The sequence below is a fragment of the Mercenaria mercenaria genome, chromosome 5 (assembly GCF_021730395.1).
Source record: "Mercenaria mercenaria strain notata chromosome 5, MADL_Memer_1, whole genome shotgun sequence".
NCBI lineage: Eukaryota > Metazoa > Mollusca > Bivalvia > Venerida > Veneridae > Mercenaria > Mercenaria mercenaria.
This window is the reverse complement of record NC_069365.1, coordinates 47,400,623-47,416,259: the sequence shown is the minus strand read 5'-3', so window position 1 is coordinate 47,416,259 and position 15,637 is coordinate 47,400,623. Positions and strand designations below refer to the sequence as shown.

The 15,637-nt window shown below is 35.1% G+C and overlaps 1 protein-coding gene across 1 annotated transcript; it reads left to right on the top strand.

Annotated features, from left to right (window-relative positions):
* Positions 1-249: 249 nt before the first annotated feature.
* LOC123558381 (uncharacterized) lies at positions 250-12,232 on the top strand. Its single transcript, XM_053544865.1, has 14 exons — positions 250-414; positions 3,258-3,424; positions 3,870-3,944; positions 4,344-4,449; positions 5,159-5,459; positions 5,985-6,063; positions 7,075-7,191; positions 7,936-8,144; positions 8,786-8,862; positions 9,391-9,511; positions 9,804-9,953; positions 10,627-10,783; positions 11,344-11,520; positions 11,997-12,232. Exons 1-14 carry the CDS (start codon positions 318-320, stop codon positions 12,039-12,041), a joined length of 1,878 nt encoding a protein of 625 aa, XP_053400840.1. The 5' UTR covers positions 250-317; the 3' UTR covers positions 12,042-12,232.
* Positions 12,233-15,637: the final 3,405 nt, after the last annotated feature.

The window sequence follows — 15,637 nt, the reverse complement described above, 5'->3', positions numbered from 1 at the left end:
AGTAACATCCTTAACTTTTTGCCGGATATATTTTTTTGCCGTTCCTCACCACAAACCCTTTCGGCGGGGGATATCAGATTTCTTTGAAGCTGGATCTACATGTTAATACATGAAGTGCCTGACAAAAAAAAATCTAGAGAATAATAGAGTTACAACAGCTGTTCTCTAGAGAATAATAGAGTTACAACAGCTGTTCAGATAATTAGTCGAACTACCTTAAAAATTAACGTAGAAATAAACGTTCAAAATCATTGTTAGTCAAACACTTGAACAGTTCGGCTGCTTTTAAGATATTAAGATAGATACTAAAAGTCGCAATGCGCGTTTTAGAATTAGCGTTTATTTTCTTGATATTTATTTGTATTATTTCTGTAGCAAAATCGGGAAAAGGAAAACAAGCATGGAGAGTTAAAGGTGAGTAAAATTTTATTCATTTGCCTTTCAGAATTTCAGGCGTCTTTTTTCCTTTTCTTCTTCTTTTTTTAACGTTATTCGCGCATGTAAGAATTAATTGAATCTTGAAAATACTTACGGAAGGCCTTTTTTTTTACTTTTATTTATTGCTGTTAAAAAGCACTAGATCACATCTGAAAAGTTCTGATTAAGTTTTGAAATTGAATTTATAAATTTAGACAATTTAAAACAATTGTAAGAAAAATTGACTTGTTAGAATCAATGGAATACTGAAAATATTGACGGCAAAGAAATGCTGAAAATATTGACGGAAGGCATTCTACCGGTATTCCCCACCTCCCTCCCATTTTTTTTTAAATTGCTGTAAAAACACTTGGTCATAGTTGAAAATTTCTAATAAAATTTTGAAATTAAATATATAAATTGAGACAATTTAAAAATTTGCAAGAAAAATTAACATGTTAGAATCAATGGAATGCTGAAAATATTGACGGAAGGCCTCTTATTTTTTTTTTCTGATTAAGTTTTGAAATTAAATATAAAAACTGAGGCAATTAAAAAAAATGCAAGAACCATTAATGTTAGTGGATTGTTGACGAAGTTCATCAGTGCAAAAGACTGATTTGAGTTCCAAAACTCCTATCTTTCGATATGGTTGAAATATCGTTTTCCGAATTTTCATTTTACCGTAGTTTTAGACTGTTAATAAAAATGCTAACTACTCTTTCTGTTAAAAACGTAAAGAAATCAGAGGCCAGATGTCTGTTTGAAAGAGTTGATATTTAAAGAAAAATATTTTTCTCAACAAAATTTCTGATCTGCCGTCTACGGAACCAACTAAACTAAAAATATCACACTTTAAATGGATGAATATCTGTTGAAGTATTCCATGCCAAATTTACATAGCACTTTCTAGAAAGAAACAACTAAGAAATGATAACGATATGTATTATGTAGCCGCTTTAGAAGTAATGTAAACGGCTAGAAAAAAACGAAAAAAAAAAACACCTAGAGTAGGTATTTGTTGTCTGTCCATCATTCTGCACCAAAATTAAGTTTTGCGCCGATTTCCAAATTCAAAAAGACCCAAATGGCAGTTCTTCGTTTATTAGGTACCATGAGACATTCAAAATATATTTGCAACTTTCAAAATACTGCCGCCGAATATTAAAATGTAGGTATAGCTCCTTTTGTTTCCTTTTTAAAGAAAAAATAAATGAATGTTTAGAGGTTAATGCAAATAATTTAAGAATGAAGCGGTATTCTGACAAACACCGTAGAAAAGTCCATTTTGTTTAGACCTATTCATCGTATTTTAGTTAGCATATTAATATCATTTCCAGATTTCGAAAAAAATGAAGATTTTCACAGGCCAGAATTTTACACATATTGGTTATTTATATTTGGTGAAGTAAATAAGCTGCATGTCTAATTGAAAAAAAAAGAAGAAAAAAAAAAGAAACGGAACACCTTGAATTTAGTACAATAGTTTTGATTTGACGGCACATCTTCATTACACGAAAACCTATAAATCATCAAAAGCCTATAAATATCACGGTATATAATCGTTCCAAAATTAGACGTAATTTTGCGTAATTAAATGGACACGCACCAAAATTATTTTTAATAAAAAAATTGTGAATCAATTATTTTAAAATGTCCATGGAGTCCTGAACATAGAACACTGTTCTATGCAGCAGTTAGATTTTATTGGTAGTTAGTGGTTTTTGTAAGATTTAACTGACGAGAACATATGGCTGTATTATACGACTTTTATCCACTTTAATATAATGCTCAATTTGTCCGTTCGTTAGTTCGTCCGTCTGTCTGTCTGTAAACAATTGCTCTAAACCAATCTTGATGAAATTTCGCAATGAATATCGTTTCTATTTAATTACCTAAAAAAGATGAAGATCATTGCAGAACTCTGATTACCGTAAGTGTAACTACGACTTGCAAAATTAAGTTTAAAAAAATGTCAGCCAATAGGTTTTTAATCACCATTCACATTTTTTGCCCGCTCAACAGGGAGAGCGCAGATCTACGGATCGTGGGGTCGTGAATTCGATGCCAGAGCGGGGCGTATGTTCTGCGTGACGATTTGATAAAAAACATTGTGTCTGATATCATTCGTCCTCCACCTCTGATTCAAGTTGGGAAAGTGGCAGTAACTGGCGGAGAACCAGGTTTTTATACTGGTACAGAATCCAGGAAGACTGGTTAGGTTAACTGCCCGCCGTTACATAACTGTAATACTGTTGAAAAACGGCGTTAAAACCCAAAACAAACAAACCAACAAACGGGTTTATTTTTATCTGAGAAGCATTTTTAACCACGATGATTGCTGTAAAACATTTATTGTATCTTATTTTATTTTATTTTTAAATACAGCTCAAAACATCAACCAAACATCTGATTACTAGACGCCTAGATAAACATTAGGCGTCCAGCTATCAGATAGGCTTTGCTTCTACAGAACAGCCTGTTACTTAATGAGACGGTTGCTTTAATTACAGATCCGTTTGTGAAAACATAATGCGTTTATCGAATATAGCTTTCTAACAGAAAATAGTGTGTCTCAACGAATCAATTTACGATATGGAACTAAAATCTTTAGTAAAGAAACGTAAAATGCTTTGCGTCTGTTTGAAATCATGTCTACATTAATTCTTCCGCATTTAATGTACACACGCATTTATGTACACTTAGTCTAAAACCTAACCCTTACATTTAGCCTCGTTATCTGCATACATCCAATAGGTTTGGTATTACATACATCGAATACGAGCCTCAATGTCATAAATGTTCAATCTAAAAGTGATGTTTCTCTTTTATACTTAAAGGTAAGCTGTCAAAAATGAATGGGAAACCATCTAGAGACAGGAATGGAAACGTTAACTTTGGAAACAAAATGTCCATTATGCTGGAAATGGACGGAGTTCAAAAAACGATGGAAGTAAAGAAGGCAGACATCGCGGTCCCAAGTAAACCTCCATCGGCAGAGGATATGGTTCGTAAAGTATAATATTTTTGAGGTATTTTTTTTTTTTTTACATTTTTAGTTTGATCTAGCAACTGCAAAAAGATGTGATGTAGCAGGATACCATTTCTTCCAAACTACACATCTAAAATTGATGTATGTTTAAGTCCCTTTGCAGGTAAAGGTCTACAAAATAGCTAAATTTCAGGGAAATCCATGAGAAAAGGAAGCTTTATTTTCGTCAGTTTAAATAAAAGTTTGGTATTGCGAGATTGTGGGTTTCCCTGTAAATATGTTCTTCACCCGCATGAAGAAAAAGGCATTTCAAGGGCTATGTGGCAGAAAAATCGAGAATAAGGGAGACATGTCAGTTAGAGTAGTTTGGTTTGCCAATCGATATTGATAAGCCGATGTTTATTGGCCTAGGTACTCTCAGCACTATACTTAAGGCCTAACTCTCTGATATTATTTTTAGGAAGTTGCCGCGTACAGGAATGAAAAGGAGGGCGTCTTTTGTGAACGCTTCTGCAAAGACGATCAATGTGAAGGAGTAGGTATCTTGATTCAAATATCGATTTATTTTTTAAAATTTGTCTTAATCACTGGATACAAATTAAGAAATTCATGTTAAAATTTACTGATTAACGCTTGTGCATTTGACATAGTTATTCATATTGTTCGTGCAACCTGCACTGACAATGGTCCTGGATTTGACGATACTGGGCTGAAAAGAAATTACTCTGAAACAAAAAGATAACAAGACACAGTATTGCACAGTAGTTTATTTAGCTAGTCAAACTGGCTGACGAAAAAAAAAAGAACTTCGTCTATAAACCAGTGGGGATCCGTCCGCGCCACAAGATAATGCATACACATATATAGCTTTTTCATAACTTGAACACACTTAAAACAAAAATTTTTAATGTTGTCCAAAATAATCCATGTTTAGCGTTGCAAACAAGAGACGACTGACGGTGTATATTACTTCACTGTCGGAGCGGCGATATACTGGAAATCCAACAAAGGGACTATCGACGCCATTGTGGATCAGAAAGGTGCGTAACTCTCGTATTATATAAATCTCGTAAGAAAGGGAGATAAATATCAACTATAATTAAGAACATTTCCTCCTCCGCTTGAAGAAAAAAACTAAGTTTATATTGCAAAAAGGAGTAGTATTGATTTGAGTGACTTAAAATTCAAGTATTATGGCATAGGTCGCATCAATTGATGCTCAGGGATCAGGTATTAAGCCTTCGCTATTTCTGGCACATCGAAATGATATTGCCAGAAGGTTACAAGGATGCTGACATTTAACAGGAGGAAGGCTCTCTCAGCAGTAGAGTCGCTAATAAATTAATTCTATTTGAACTGTTTCAACAGATTTGCTCATAACAAAAAAAAATAAATAAATAAAAAATATAAGCAGCTCATACAGTGTCTTACTTTTAGTAAGTATGTATTTAAAACTGCCGTGTAGTGACCCGCTCTTGACTGTATGCATCAACAACAGTTATCTCCCTTGTCAAATAAAGACATCCACAGTCTGGAGCAGTAGCTAGAATACAATTACTCCGTTACTGTAAATAGACATTGCATCTGCTTGTAATATTAGCATGCATGGTTAAAGGTTTAGTTTGGGATTCTCAACAGCATTGCACATCAGGCAACGCTAGTAGTGCTTGAAAATTGCCAGATAGTAACCACTAACATGTAGATCAGTCCTCACATAGCCTTGATTTCATTAATTATCCTATTTGCTAGATATGACAGTTACTTCTGATGGAAAAGTGAAAGTGAAGGCAAAGGAAGGACAGAAACAATCTCAAAATCTCCATGGAAATAGAATTAAGCAGGTCCAGCCAAAAATGGCAGAACGTTTGTCTAAGATAAAAACCACTAAGTCCGCATCGCGCAGAGACATAAGGGATGCCCACAAAAGAGATACAACTTTACTCAAAGAGAAGCCGTATGTTAGAGAAAGAAGAGCTCTGGTTCCTGATGTAGAATCGGATGTAGCCGTTATAAAACTAATGTTGGTACTCGATTTAGGGTTCACAGAAAGGTAAGTCTTTTCATCATTATCTAACAACAGTGTACAGGACATCACAAAGACTGATATGTTACTGTTGAAACTTCTTTTAGCAAGCACCAGTTTAAGCAGTCTGTCAGAAAACTTACCACATTTACATTTGACTTTCTCCTCGATAGGGGAGGTAATGGGGAGGTGATCGCTGTGGAAGAATACAAACAAACATGGCATTGGCATAAGAAATGAGAAAAAACCTTCAAGTTAGTTTGGTCTAGAGATTAATTGATATAATTTGATATAAAGTATTGATTTATGTACACTGATATATGTGATATTAAAAATAATTTTGGCAATTTTTGCACTTACATAAACAGAAAAACAATCCATGAAATGATAAATACTAAAATATTGATGCATACATGTATTTAACCAGTTTATCTATCTATTTCTTTAAATTCTTTAAAAAAAAACGTCGAGTTCGAACTGAAAACTTTAAAAAGCATGACAGATTTAATATTTTAGATTTAGTTTTTGATTCAACGAAATGTTCAATTTTAGAATAGCAGACTTGGTTGGCAATAATGTGAATGACATCACAGCTGAAAGTGAAAAGTTTCTGGCTCTTATTGTAAACGAGGTAGGACATTTTAGGAAATAGTTCTTGATTTGTAATTTTTATTTCATGTGTTTAAAGTATTACACTATCCCTATACTAAAACACAGCTGATATTTAGAACTGTAATGCATATGTTAGTCTTACAGAGTTTTGCTTATTGTTCTCTTTTACTCTGTATTTCACCAACCAGCAGAAATTGACGGTGAATGATTATATTACAATCATTCTGTCCCGTCTCCGCCCGTCTGTCTGTCTGTTTGTCCTACATTGCAAACCGAACCATTAAAGCTATTCTTTGTTTCCGCTGAGTAGAATTTAATGCAACTAAGTACAATGATACATGTAATCGTAAAGCATAAAAACTCAAATATGTATTTGAATTTCTCCCGTTTCATGCTTAATTTTAATTAATTAATTAATTAATTGATTAATATAATTCAGAGTAATGGTTCAGAAATCTGTGGTCATAACTAAATATGTTTTTTGTTTATATTATCTTATTTGTTTTAGTTTTATCTTGCAGAATGATTATGTTTAGCTAATGCACGATCATGTGCATGAATGTCAAGAATAATCAGTATTTAAGAAATGAACTGATTTTTTTTGGAGTTAATACGAAATGAACGACAGAATAGGATCGGTAAAGCCAAGCGATTCATGGATTTACCGGTCCTATTCTGTTTCCTTTCCATTTGTAAACAAGGTTATATAATAAACTGCACACATTTTGTTGCATTTTATAACATTAAAATCAGCTTCCTTGCCATTCTGTTAACAGGAAGGAACAGCCGCAACTTTCTCCCTGACTATACGCGGACGTCGTCAAAACAACCCGTTGTTGTTACTTTGGTGCCTTTCCTTTTGCTGTTTATACAAATTTCAATGGAAAAGAATAAGGCGATTTGCATTTACCGTTAATTGCCATGTATAACCTCAGCTAAAACTAGCACTTATATCCCCTTAAACATGCTCAATATGATTAAAATATTCATTAGGAGGACGAAGCTTTACATTAGGTTTAAATGTTTTCAGATGGCGTATCACCATGGAAGCCTAGAGAACTATGGAAACTCATTTACGCTAAATGGCATAAGTCACCCTATGAACATGACTGTATTTCTAAACAGTATAGTTTTTCCGCCACTAAACGTAAGTAATGCACATACTATTAAATATAAAAATGAGAAAAAATGTATATATATAAGAGCTTACAGGTTTATCTGCAGAAATGAATGGTGGAACGAAGGAAACCGTTTTTTTTTTTTTTGTTTCCTTCTTACCAGCTCATCAAAATATGAGTTATTTAACCTTTGCCCTGCTAAATTTCTAAAATGGACTGGACTATCATTCAATTTAGGCAGCACCATTTCTTATTCAAAAGGATGTTCACTGAAAATTTACTGACTGAATAGCGAACAGTGCAACCTGCACGGATGTGGGACGACATTAATTCTCCCACTATAAACCAAACCTAATCCTAAACTTTAATTAGTATATTGTATACTCAATACGTGGGTACATCCAGTAGGGGCGACATATGTGCAGGCTGGTCTTGGTCTGCACTAGTCGCAAAGGCACAAACACTTGCCGCCAGCAGGCTAAAGGTTAAAGATATATATATGTATGTTTTGAACGATATCTTATTCTTTTGTCTTTCAAATTGTATAAAATACAAGACATTGATACCCTAAATTTATGTCTTTGTGGCCGTAACGTTAATTTCCAAAAAAGTTTCGATAAATTGTACATCAACTTTGTAAGTATAGAAAATAAATATTACATAAAAAAGACTTTCGATTAACTAAAAAATCTCTTTACCTGACGTCAAGCATTAATCGAAATTTTCTGTTGATTTTGTGCTGAAATGTTCGATTTGTGTTCTTTACTGTACAGACCGCCGGCACAGAATTTGTCAACTTCGATTGGTCAGAGTATCATGTTGGGTTCAAAGACTTTGGACAATCTTCCGAGAAAGCATTGTTCGCATACCATTATTATCTTCGTAACAGGTACTGGTATTCGGAGTATCCGATCTATTCCTTTGGCGAATGGCTCAAAAACAGCGGGCTGTCTGGATACGATGTCGCACATGCAATAACTGGGTTTGTACTAATTACCATCATATTGTGAAACGTTTTATATTCATTCCTTTTGCCTTGTTTCTTATTTATCTGCTAATCAGTTCTTGTGTAGCCGAAATAGTTGATAGGTCATAATTATTATGATATTCATATATAAGTATAAATTTCGTCGGCAATGTAACAAGCTCTGTTAAAGAGCTCGGTTAATGTGTATAGAATTAGACTATAAATCGAGGTCACGAGTTCAATCACGGGGTTGGCGATTTTAAATGTTATTTATAGATTTTAATTACGATTTTGACTGAAGACGATTTGTGTTAATGATTTGTCCTTCACCTCCTATTCATGTAAGGAGCTGCAAATACTTACAGACAACAGGTTAATTTCGATACAAAATTAATGGCTCTCGTGTATTTTGAGCTTAAGTATGGGAAGTTTATCTATGCTTTTTTATCCCATTCAGTTTATTTACAGTTTTCACTTTCTCATTCTGACATTCTACGAGACATTTGCGAACTAAGATGACGAAGTAGACTGTGTACACCTAAGACGGTAGAAAACTACTTGAATAGTTACTGTTGATACGAAAATTTACAGTAAAGTCGTTCTGAATGAGGCAGAAAAATATTATGAGTTTTTTTTTTTATTTTTCTTTATTTTAGGTACGATTTAGCTGATCTATCATTGACATATTTTCGGGGCAATTGGTATTACCGTGAAGAAGAAACAAATGTGATAGGTTTGTATATTGTATATTTTAAGGCAACTAGCTTTGTTAAGATCCACGACTTTGAGTAATATGACATCGAACTAAATATTGTACTTTGTCCTCTACTCTGTCAAGGATTTCATTTGATTTTGCTGGAATATACATGGTCTTTGAGATCAAATAATGCCGTATAATGCAGAAAATAAAAATATTTTACTAGTTTTTTAAGTTCGCATTGCTAATATTCCGGACAAGTCTTAACAATAACGTAATAAGCATATTATGTTTATAGTATATTCTTTGAGTTATCAGCAATACATCAGTGTTTATTCTAAATCTATCACACAAACTCGAGATTTGAGTTTTGGTAATGTATTTTATACACCCCCCCCCCCCCCTCCCCCCCCAAAAAAAACTGTTTTAAAAGTGTATATCATACCGAACCATTTCGGAAAGATTCTGCAGCTGTGTAGTGTTTACTATGCCTACCATTGCGCAGATTTATAAACCCAGTATCCACCTATTAAGGCTGAAGTGCTGTATCCGATTACTTTTCAGGTCGCGCGTTCATTGACACCGCATGCAAGACGCAGACGGAGGATTATGCCACACGCACGGGTGTGTCAGAGTTGTTTGCAGCAAGTTTGTCAAGATTACTTAGTCATGAACTTGGTCATAAGTACGTATACAATCCCTATGAAACGTTTCCAAAATTATATTTGAATTCTGTAACATCTTTTGCAGTTGTTTGACGAGTTGTCTTGTGTCAAACTTTATTGAATTGAACACGCGAATTTCTAGTATTGTTTAGTATGCATTTAAAGGCTTTTTTTTTTTTTTTGTTATAATCATTATCTCTTGATTTTTTAGTCTAATTATTAAAGCAGTTACATAATCTTTTGAATGACTCGTTATTTGCATTTTTCTCATTTTGAAATTATCTAACTTGAATGCAATTTGTTCCCTTCAAGCTTCGGAAGTCCACACGACGACGGATCAACATCGTGTCCAGAAGGGAAATACATAATGTCACCATATTTCGTGAGGCCATCAAATGCAACGCCAGATTTCAACAAATTTTCCTCCTGTTCGGCGGCCTCTATTGCGTCTTATCTATCAAGGTATAATTTTCATAAAAATTGGATAGTTGCTTTATTAATTGAATGTTCTCGAAACTTGACATTTTGACATTGTGTTGTTACAAGGCGCTGTCCAACATTGTTCCCCTTTTTGTTTAGTTTTGCCCTTGTTCGGTGTGTAGGCTTACAAGAACGCATGATATGAAATGCAGCAGAATATTCCAATATTTTCTACATTAAAATGCAACGTGATTATTAAAGTAAATAGTAGATAAACTGTTGGCAATTTAGGCATGCTTGTCTGAAACAAGAAGTGAATTATATCTGAAGGAATCGAAATATTTGTGGGAAATTAAACCGTATTCTGTAAAAAAGTAACATTTAAAAGCAGCTTTATACATTAAATTTGAATAATCACTTATACTTATCTAAAGCTACTACATCTTAACCTTTACCCTGCTAAATTTCTAAAATGGACTGGTCCATCTTTCAATTTGGGCAATACCATTTATTATTCGAAGGGTTGTTCGCTGAAAATTTACTGACTGAATAGCGAACAGTCCAGACCATAATCAGCCGGCACGGACGTGCAGGCTAATCTTGGTCTGCACTGGTCGCGAAGGCAAAAGCACTTGCCGCCAGCAGGCTAAAGGTTATTATATAATATAATATGTAATCTGTAATCACAAACACTTTTAATCTGATTTATTTCAAGCATACCTTCCTCCCAGTTTGAAGAGTGCCTGTATAATAATAAACCGAACAACACAGAATTTATGGAAAATTTCTGTCAAGGGACCACAGGCTCCAACTACAATCTAACAGCCCAATGCAAGACACACTTTGGAGACAGCGCATTCGTCTGTGCTAACGTATGTTTGTATAATTTTGAGTTAGTAAGTCGAAATTTTGAGTTTTGAGTTATTTAAGTCGAAATTTCGAGTTACGTATTGGGCTAGCTTCTTAAAGGAAAGTCACAGGTTTCAACATTAGACTAAAATGTGATTTTAAATAGCCATACGTAAATGATCAACACCAGAGCGATATTAACAATAAATCTTATAGAGGTTTCCGCGTCATGCCTTTTTCAACATGAACACGTAAGACGGACGTAAACGTCCAAAAGACCTGACATTAAATGGCGGATCTATGCATATGATAAATACATAACACACAGTTAACAAAACATCGAAACGAACAGGAGCAAAATAACAAAATCAGATCCAAGATACAAGTATTTCTCACATAAAATATATTTAAGCGTAGATAGTAAGATACAACTAAATAAAGATGGACAAAAAATCAACTTATAAATGCACAGACACCTATAGGAAATCATTTTCTGATAATAACTGGTTCTGTCTTAAAGCTACACATGTCATTGTGTCTGTAAGAATGTAATATAATGTAATGCTCTTTTGTACTTGTCCAGGGGATGCCCGGTATCAGTGATGGATTTGTCCCTTTTGACGGGTGCCGCCTCGACTCTTCTAACGTCCAGCCCTTACTACGATGTAGTGATGGAGGCAGCTGTTCAACGACGAATAACGTATACACAATTTGGCCAGGAACACCTTGTCTTAACCAAAACGAAACGCAAGGAAACCGGGTATATTACTTTTAATGTATTTGACAAATTCGGAAGGTAGCTGCTACTTTATTTTAGTCACTCATGAAATTCAGCAGGATATAGTTTTGCCACATACATGTTCATTTGCTTAAAACAATAGCCTGTTCAATATTACCTCACTCAGCAAGTTAGCATACTTCTTTCACTATTTAGTCTATCGTCTCAATACAGAGGAAACTAAATTCAAGACTGCGCATGCGTAAGTGTTCGATACACCATACACCAGATATATCGACCATTATTCTCTAATTCGTAAGAAAAATCACTTATTTAAAGCTTGGATTCTCTTCCAGCTGAAAACATGAACAAACGGCGTGATAAACGCATTTTATGATAAACGCATTCGTTCATTTGTTCCAAAATTTCAGCTTACACTGTCATACTAGATCTATTGTATCGTTTTCTTTTTTTTTTTCTTTTAGATATGTTCTAACTTCAGAACGTCTGCTTTTCAGGTTTGTTTCAATGGAGTATGTTCGGACCCTGTAGATTTTTGCTGATCACTGTCCTCTCAGATTTAACGATGCCCACAACCGAATCACCGACAAGACGACCACTATTTTAAGACATTTTAGAAACTATATTGTTGCAAGTTCAGAAACGTTTTTAATGAAAGGCATACACATATGTATGGTGGAATGTCAGTCATGATTTAGGAAATAGAAGCAATAAAATATTCCCTCAGCATTAACTGTTGTTGCTTGATTGTATGACACATGTGCTAAAAACAAATAACAAACACAATGACATACTGCTACATTCCAGCGCCGTAGCCACACTAAGGCAAATCGAGGCAGTTGCCTCGGGTAAAATTTGAGGAGCCAAAAATATCACACTGATGAAAAATTCAGTTATAAAAGTTCAAAAAGTATATTAATATCATTAGAATATATCAGAATCAGGTGAGGCAGAAATCCTAGCAGTCATATTGATAGCCTTGCCATGCCCGGATCCAGGGCCGGGCCGAGGAGGCCCATGCCCCCCAAGTTGGCTGAGAAGTGACCTATACTTATCAAAGTTGCACCCAATTATTTATAAATTAATTATTATCAAATTCAAACCCCAAAACGCACCAGAGGCCACTATTTCATACTGATATTAAAAACATTTCCAGGACAAGAGCCCGCCTGACCCTACTGAAATGAGGCATATCTTAAAAGTTAGATTAAAAATGCACCAGAGGCCACCATTTGATATCTGTATTTCAAAATTTTCTAGGGGAAGAGCCCCCTGAACCCCCTAAAATAAATGGCTTCCCCCTACAGTACCTCAAAATTTAGACCAAAAATGCGCCATAGGCCATCATTTCGCATCTGTATTTCAAAATTTCCCCCTGACCCCCCTAAAATGAAGGGGTTACCCCTTTCAGTACCTAAAAATTAAACAAAAACACCAGAGCCCACCATTTCGTACCTGCATTTCAAAAATTTATAGGGGGAGACCCCATGACCCCAACCACCAACACGGACAGAGCCCCCTCCCGTACCTACCCCATAAGGCTATAAACTTATAAACTACTAGTAAATTGATAAATAGCATGTTGTTGTATGTCTTTACTGATGGTTTTCTGATTTTATTGCCTTTCAATTACAAAAATGATTGTATCCGAACATATTAGACAAAATCCCCAATTACCCTTGTTATCAATATAACAAGAGCTCGTAGAACACGAAATGCTCCCCACCACCATCCCCCACCCTTGATGCATTCAGTAATTGCACAAGGAACAGAAATTATTTACTAGTATATCACTGTGCACAAAAGTTCTACTGTTTTTGGTCAAAGTGACCTTGACCTTTGAACTATTGACCTCAAAATCAATAGGGGTCATCTGCTGGTCATGATAAACCTCCCTATTAATTTTCGTGATCCTAGGCTCATGCGTTCTCAAGTTATCGTCTGGAAACCGTTTTACTGTTCCGGGTCACTGTGTCCTTGACCTTTGACCTACTGACCTCAAAATCAAAAGGGGTCATCGGCTGGTCATGATCAATCTCTCTATCAACTTTCATGATCCTAGGCCCAAGCTTTCATGAGTTATCACCCGGAAACTGTTAAAGTGTTCCTGGTCTCGATGATCTTGACATTTGACCTACTGACCTCAAAATCAAAAGGAGTCATTTGCTGGTCATGACCAACCTCTCTGTCAAATTTCATGATCCTTGACCCAAGCGTTCTTGATTTATCATCTGGAAACCGTTTAACTGTTCTAGGTCACTGTGACCTTGACATTTGACCTAGTGATCTCAAAATCAATAGAAGTCATGTGCTCCTCCCTATTATGTTTTGTGATCCTAGGCCCAAGCGTTCTCAAGTTATCGTCTGGAAACGGTTTAACTGTTCCGGGTCACTGTGTCCCTGACCTTTGGCCTACTGACCTCAGAATCAATAGGGTCATCTGCTGATCATGATCAACCTTCCTATTACCTTTCATGATCCTAGGCCCAAGTGTTCTTGAGTTATCATCCGGAAACCGTTAAACTGTTCCTGATCACTGTGACCTTGACCTTTGACCTACTGACCTCAAAATCAAAAGGAGTCATTTGCTGGTCATGACCAGGCCCAAGCGTTCTTGAGTTATTATCCGGGAATCGTTTAACTGTTCTGGGTCACTGTGACCCTGACCTTTGACCTACTGATCTCAAAATCAAAAGGGGCCATCTACTGGTTATGACCAACCACCCTATCAACTTTCATTATCCTAGGCCCAAGCGTTCTTGAGTTATCATCCGGAAAAGGATTGGTCTACATACCGACCGACCCGCCGACAGACCGACCGACCGACAGACCAACTGACATCTGCAAAACAATATGCATAATATGCATAATAATTTCTTAAAGGCACTGACCTCCATATTTGGTTAAAAAAATCTTCTTTTTTTTTTCATATTGAAGTTCGATAATTAATAATAAGTTTTAAAGCCTTCTCAAGAAATATAGAAATTTATTTCCAGAAATCTAAAAAAGTTTTTTGTTGTTGTTGTTGTCGATCGATCTTGAGGCCAGATCTTGAGGCCAGTTCCTTTAAACTACGAAAGTAACTGTGATAAAAGGGCTAAAAGGACGATTTTTACTGTGATAAAAGACAGTCTGAGAGTCCTCCAGAACACACCATTATTCTTCTTTAAAATATTCAGAATTTGGCGATGATATTAAAACCAGAATTGTGTCCACTGGACACGGATGCCCAGACATACTGTGCCATCCTCTAAATAGCAAAGTTTTTTTGAGAAGACCATCTTCACACGAAGGATGTGCGACTAAAAGTTTGAAGCAAATTGTATTCAGATAAGGTTATGCATCTGCGCAACTTTGAATCAATTCCTTCAAAAAGTGCATGAGGAGTTGAACACATCAGAGTTCTTCATTTTGTCCTAGTTTGTGAAATTAAGAAAGGACCATAATTCTAGAAAAAAAGCATAGCCACAGAAAAGTCTATTTATTTATGGTTATCTCCACATTAAGGTCCTTCATCTGTGAACCATTCAAGCATGTCCTTACATGGTCTTTGTCCACCTATCAATTATAATTGAGACAGTCTACTAAAGAAAACAATTTGCTCTGTTCAGTATATATTGATAAAGTTCATTTCATTCTATTTTTCCAAGAAAAAAATATCTTGAAATTCTATTCCATTGTAAACCTATTTTTAAGTAAAACAAAAGTTAAGTATTTTGAGTTAAAATGGAATTCATTTAAGTACAGAAACATTGTAATCAGTTTTGCCACATGGAAGAATTGCAGTACAACAACAATCTGGCTCGATTTACAAAATTCTTATCATTTAGTTTTTCACATGTCAACAGTTGGTATATTTCATCATTTATTTTAGCATTTTAAGACCAGTAAAGAGAATGAATACAGACCAAACAATGGAAGTTGAAAGCTTTGAACAGTATTTCTTTAAAACCTAAGGTCTAAATATTTAGGTACGTAACAATAGATTGTTCAAAGCCTAAGCCTGATTCAGATGTGTTCAAAACCTAAGTTGATGTCAGAAAGCCTCATTTTTAAAATTATTATGATTCAGTGTTGTGTTGTCTGTAGTTATGTTTAAACTTTGTTGTAAATGTCAAACTGCTTTTATTCTGAAGAC

Coding starts and splice junctions, on each gene's coding strand:
- LOC123558381 (XM_053544865.1), top strand. CDS start 318: ATGCGCGTTTTAGAATTAGCGTTTATTTTCTTGATATTTATTTGTATT. Junction 415..3,257: donor ACAAGCATGGAGAGTTAAAG/GTGAGTAAAATT, acceptor TTATACTTAAAG/GTAAGCTGTCAAAAATGAAT. Junction 7,192..7,935: donor TAGTTTTTCCGCCACTAAAC/GTAAGTAATGCA, acceptor TTTACTGTACAG/ACCGCCGGCACAGAATTTGT.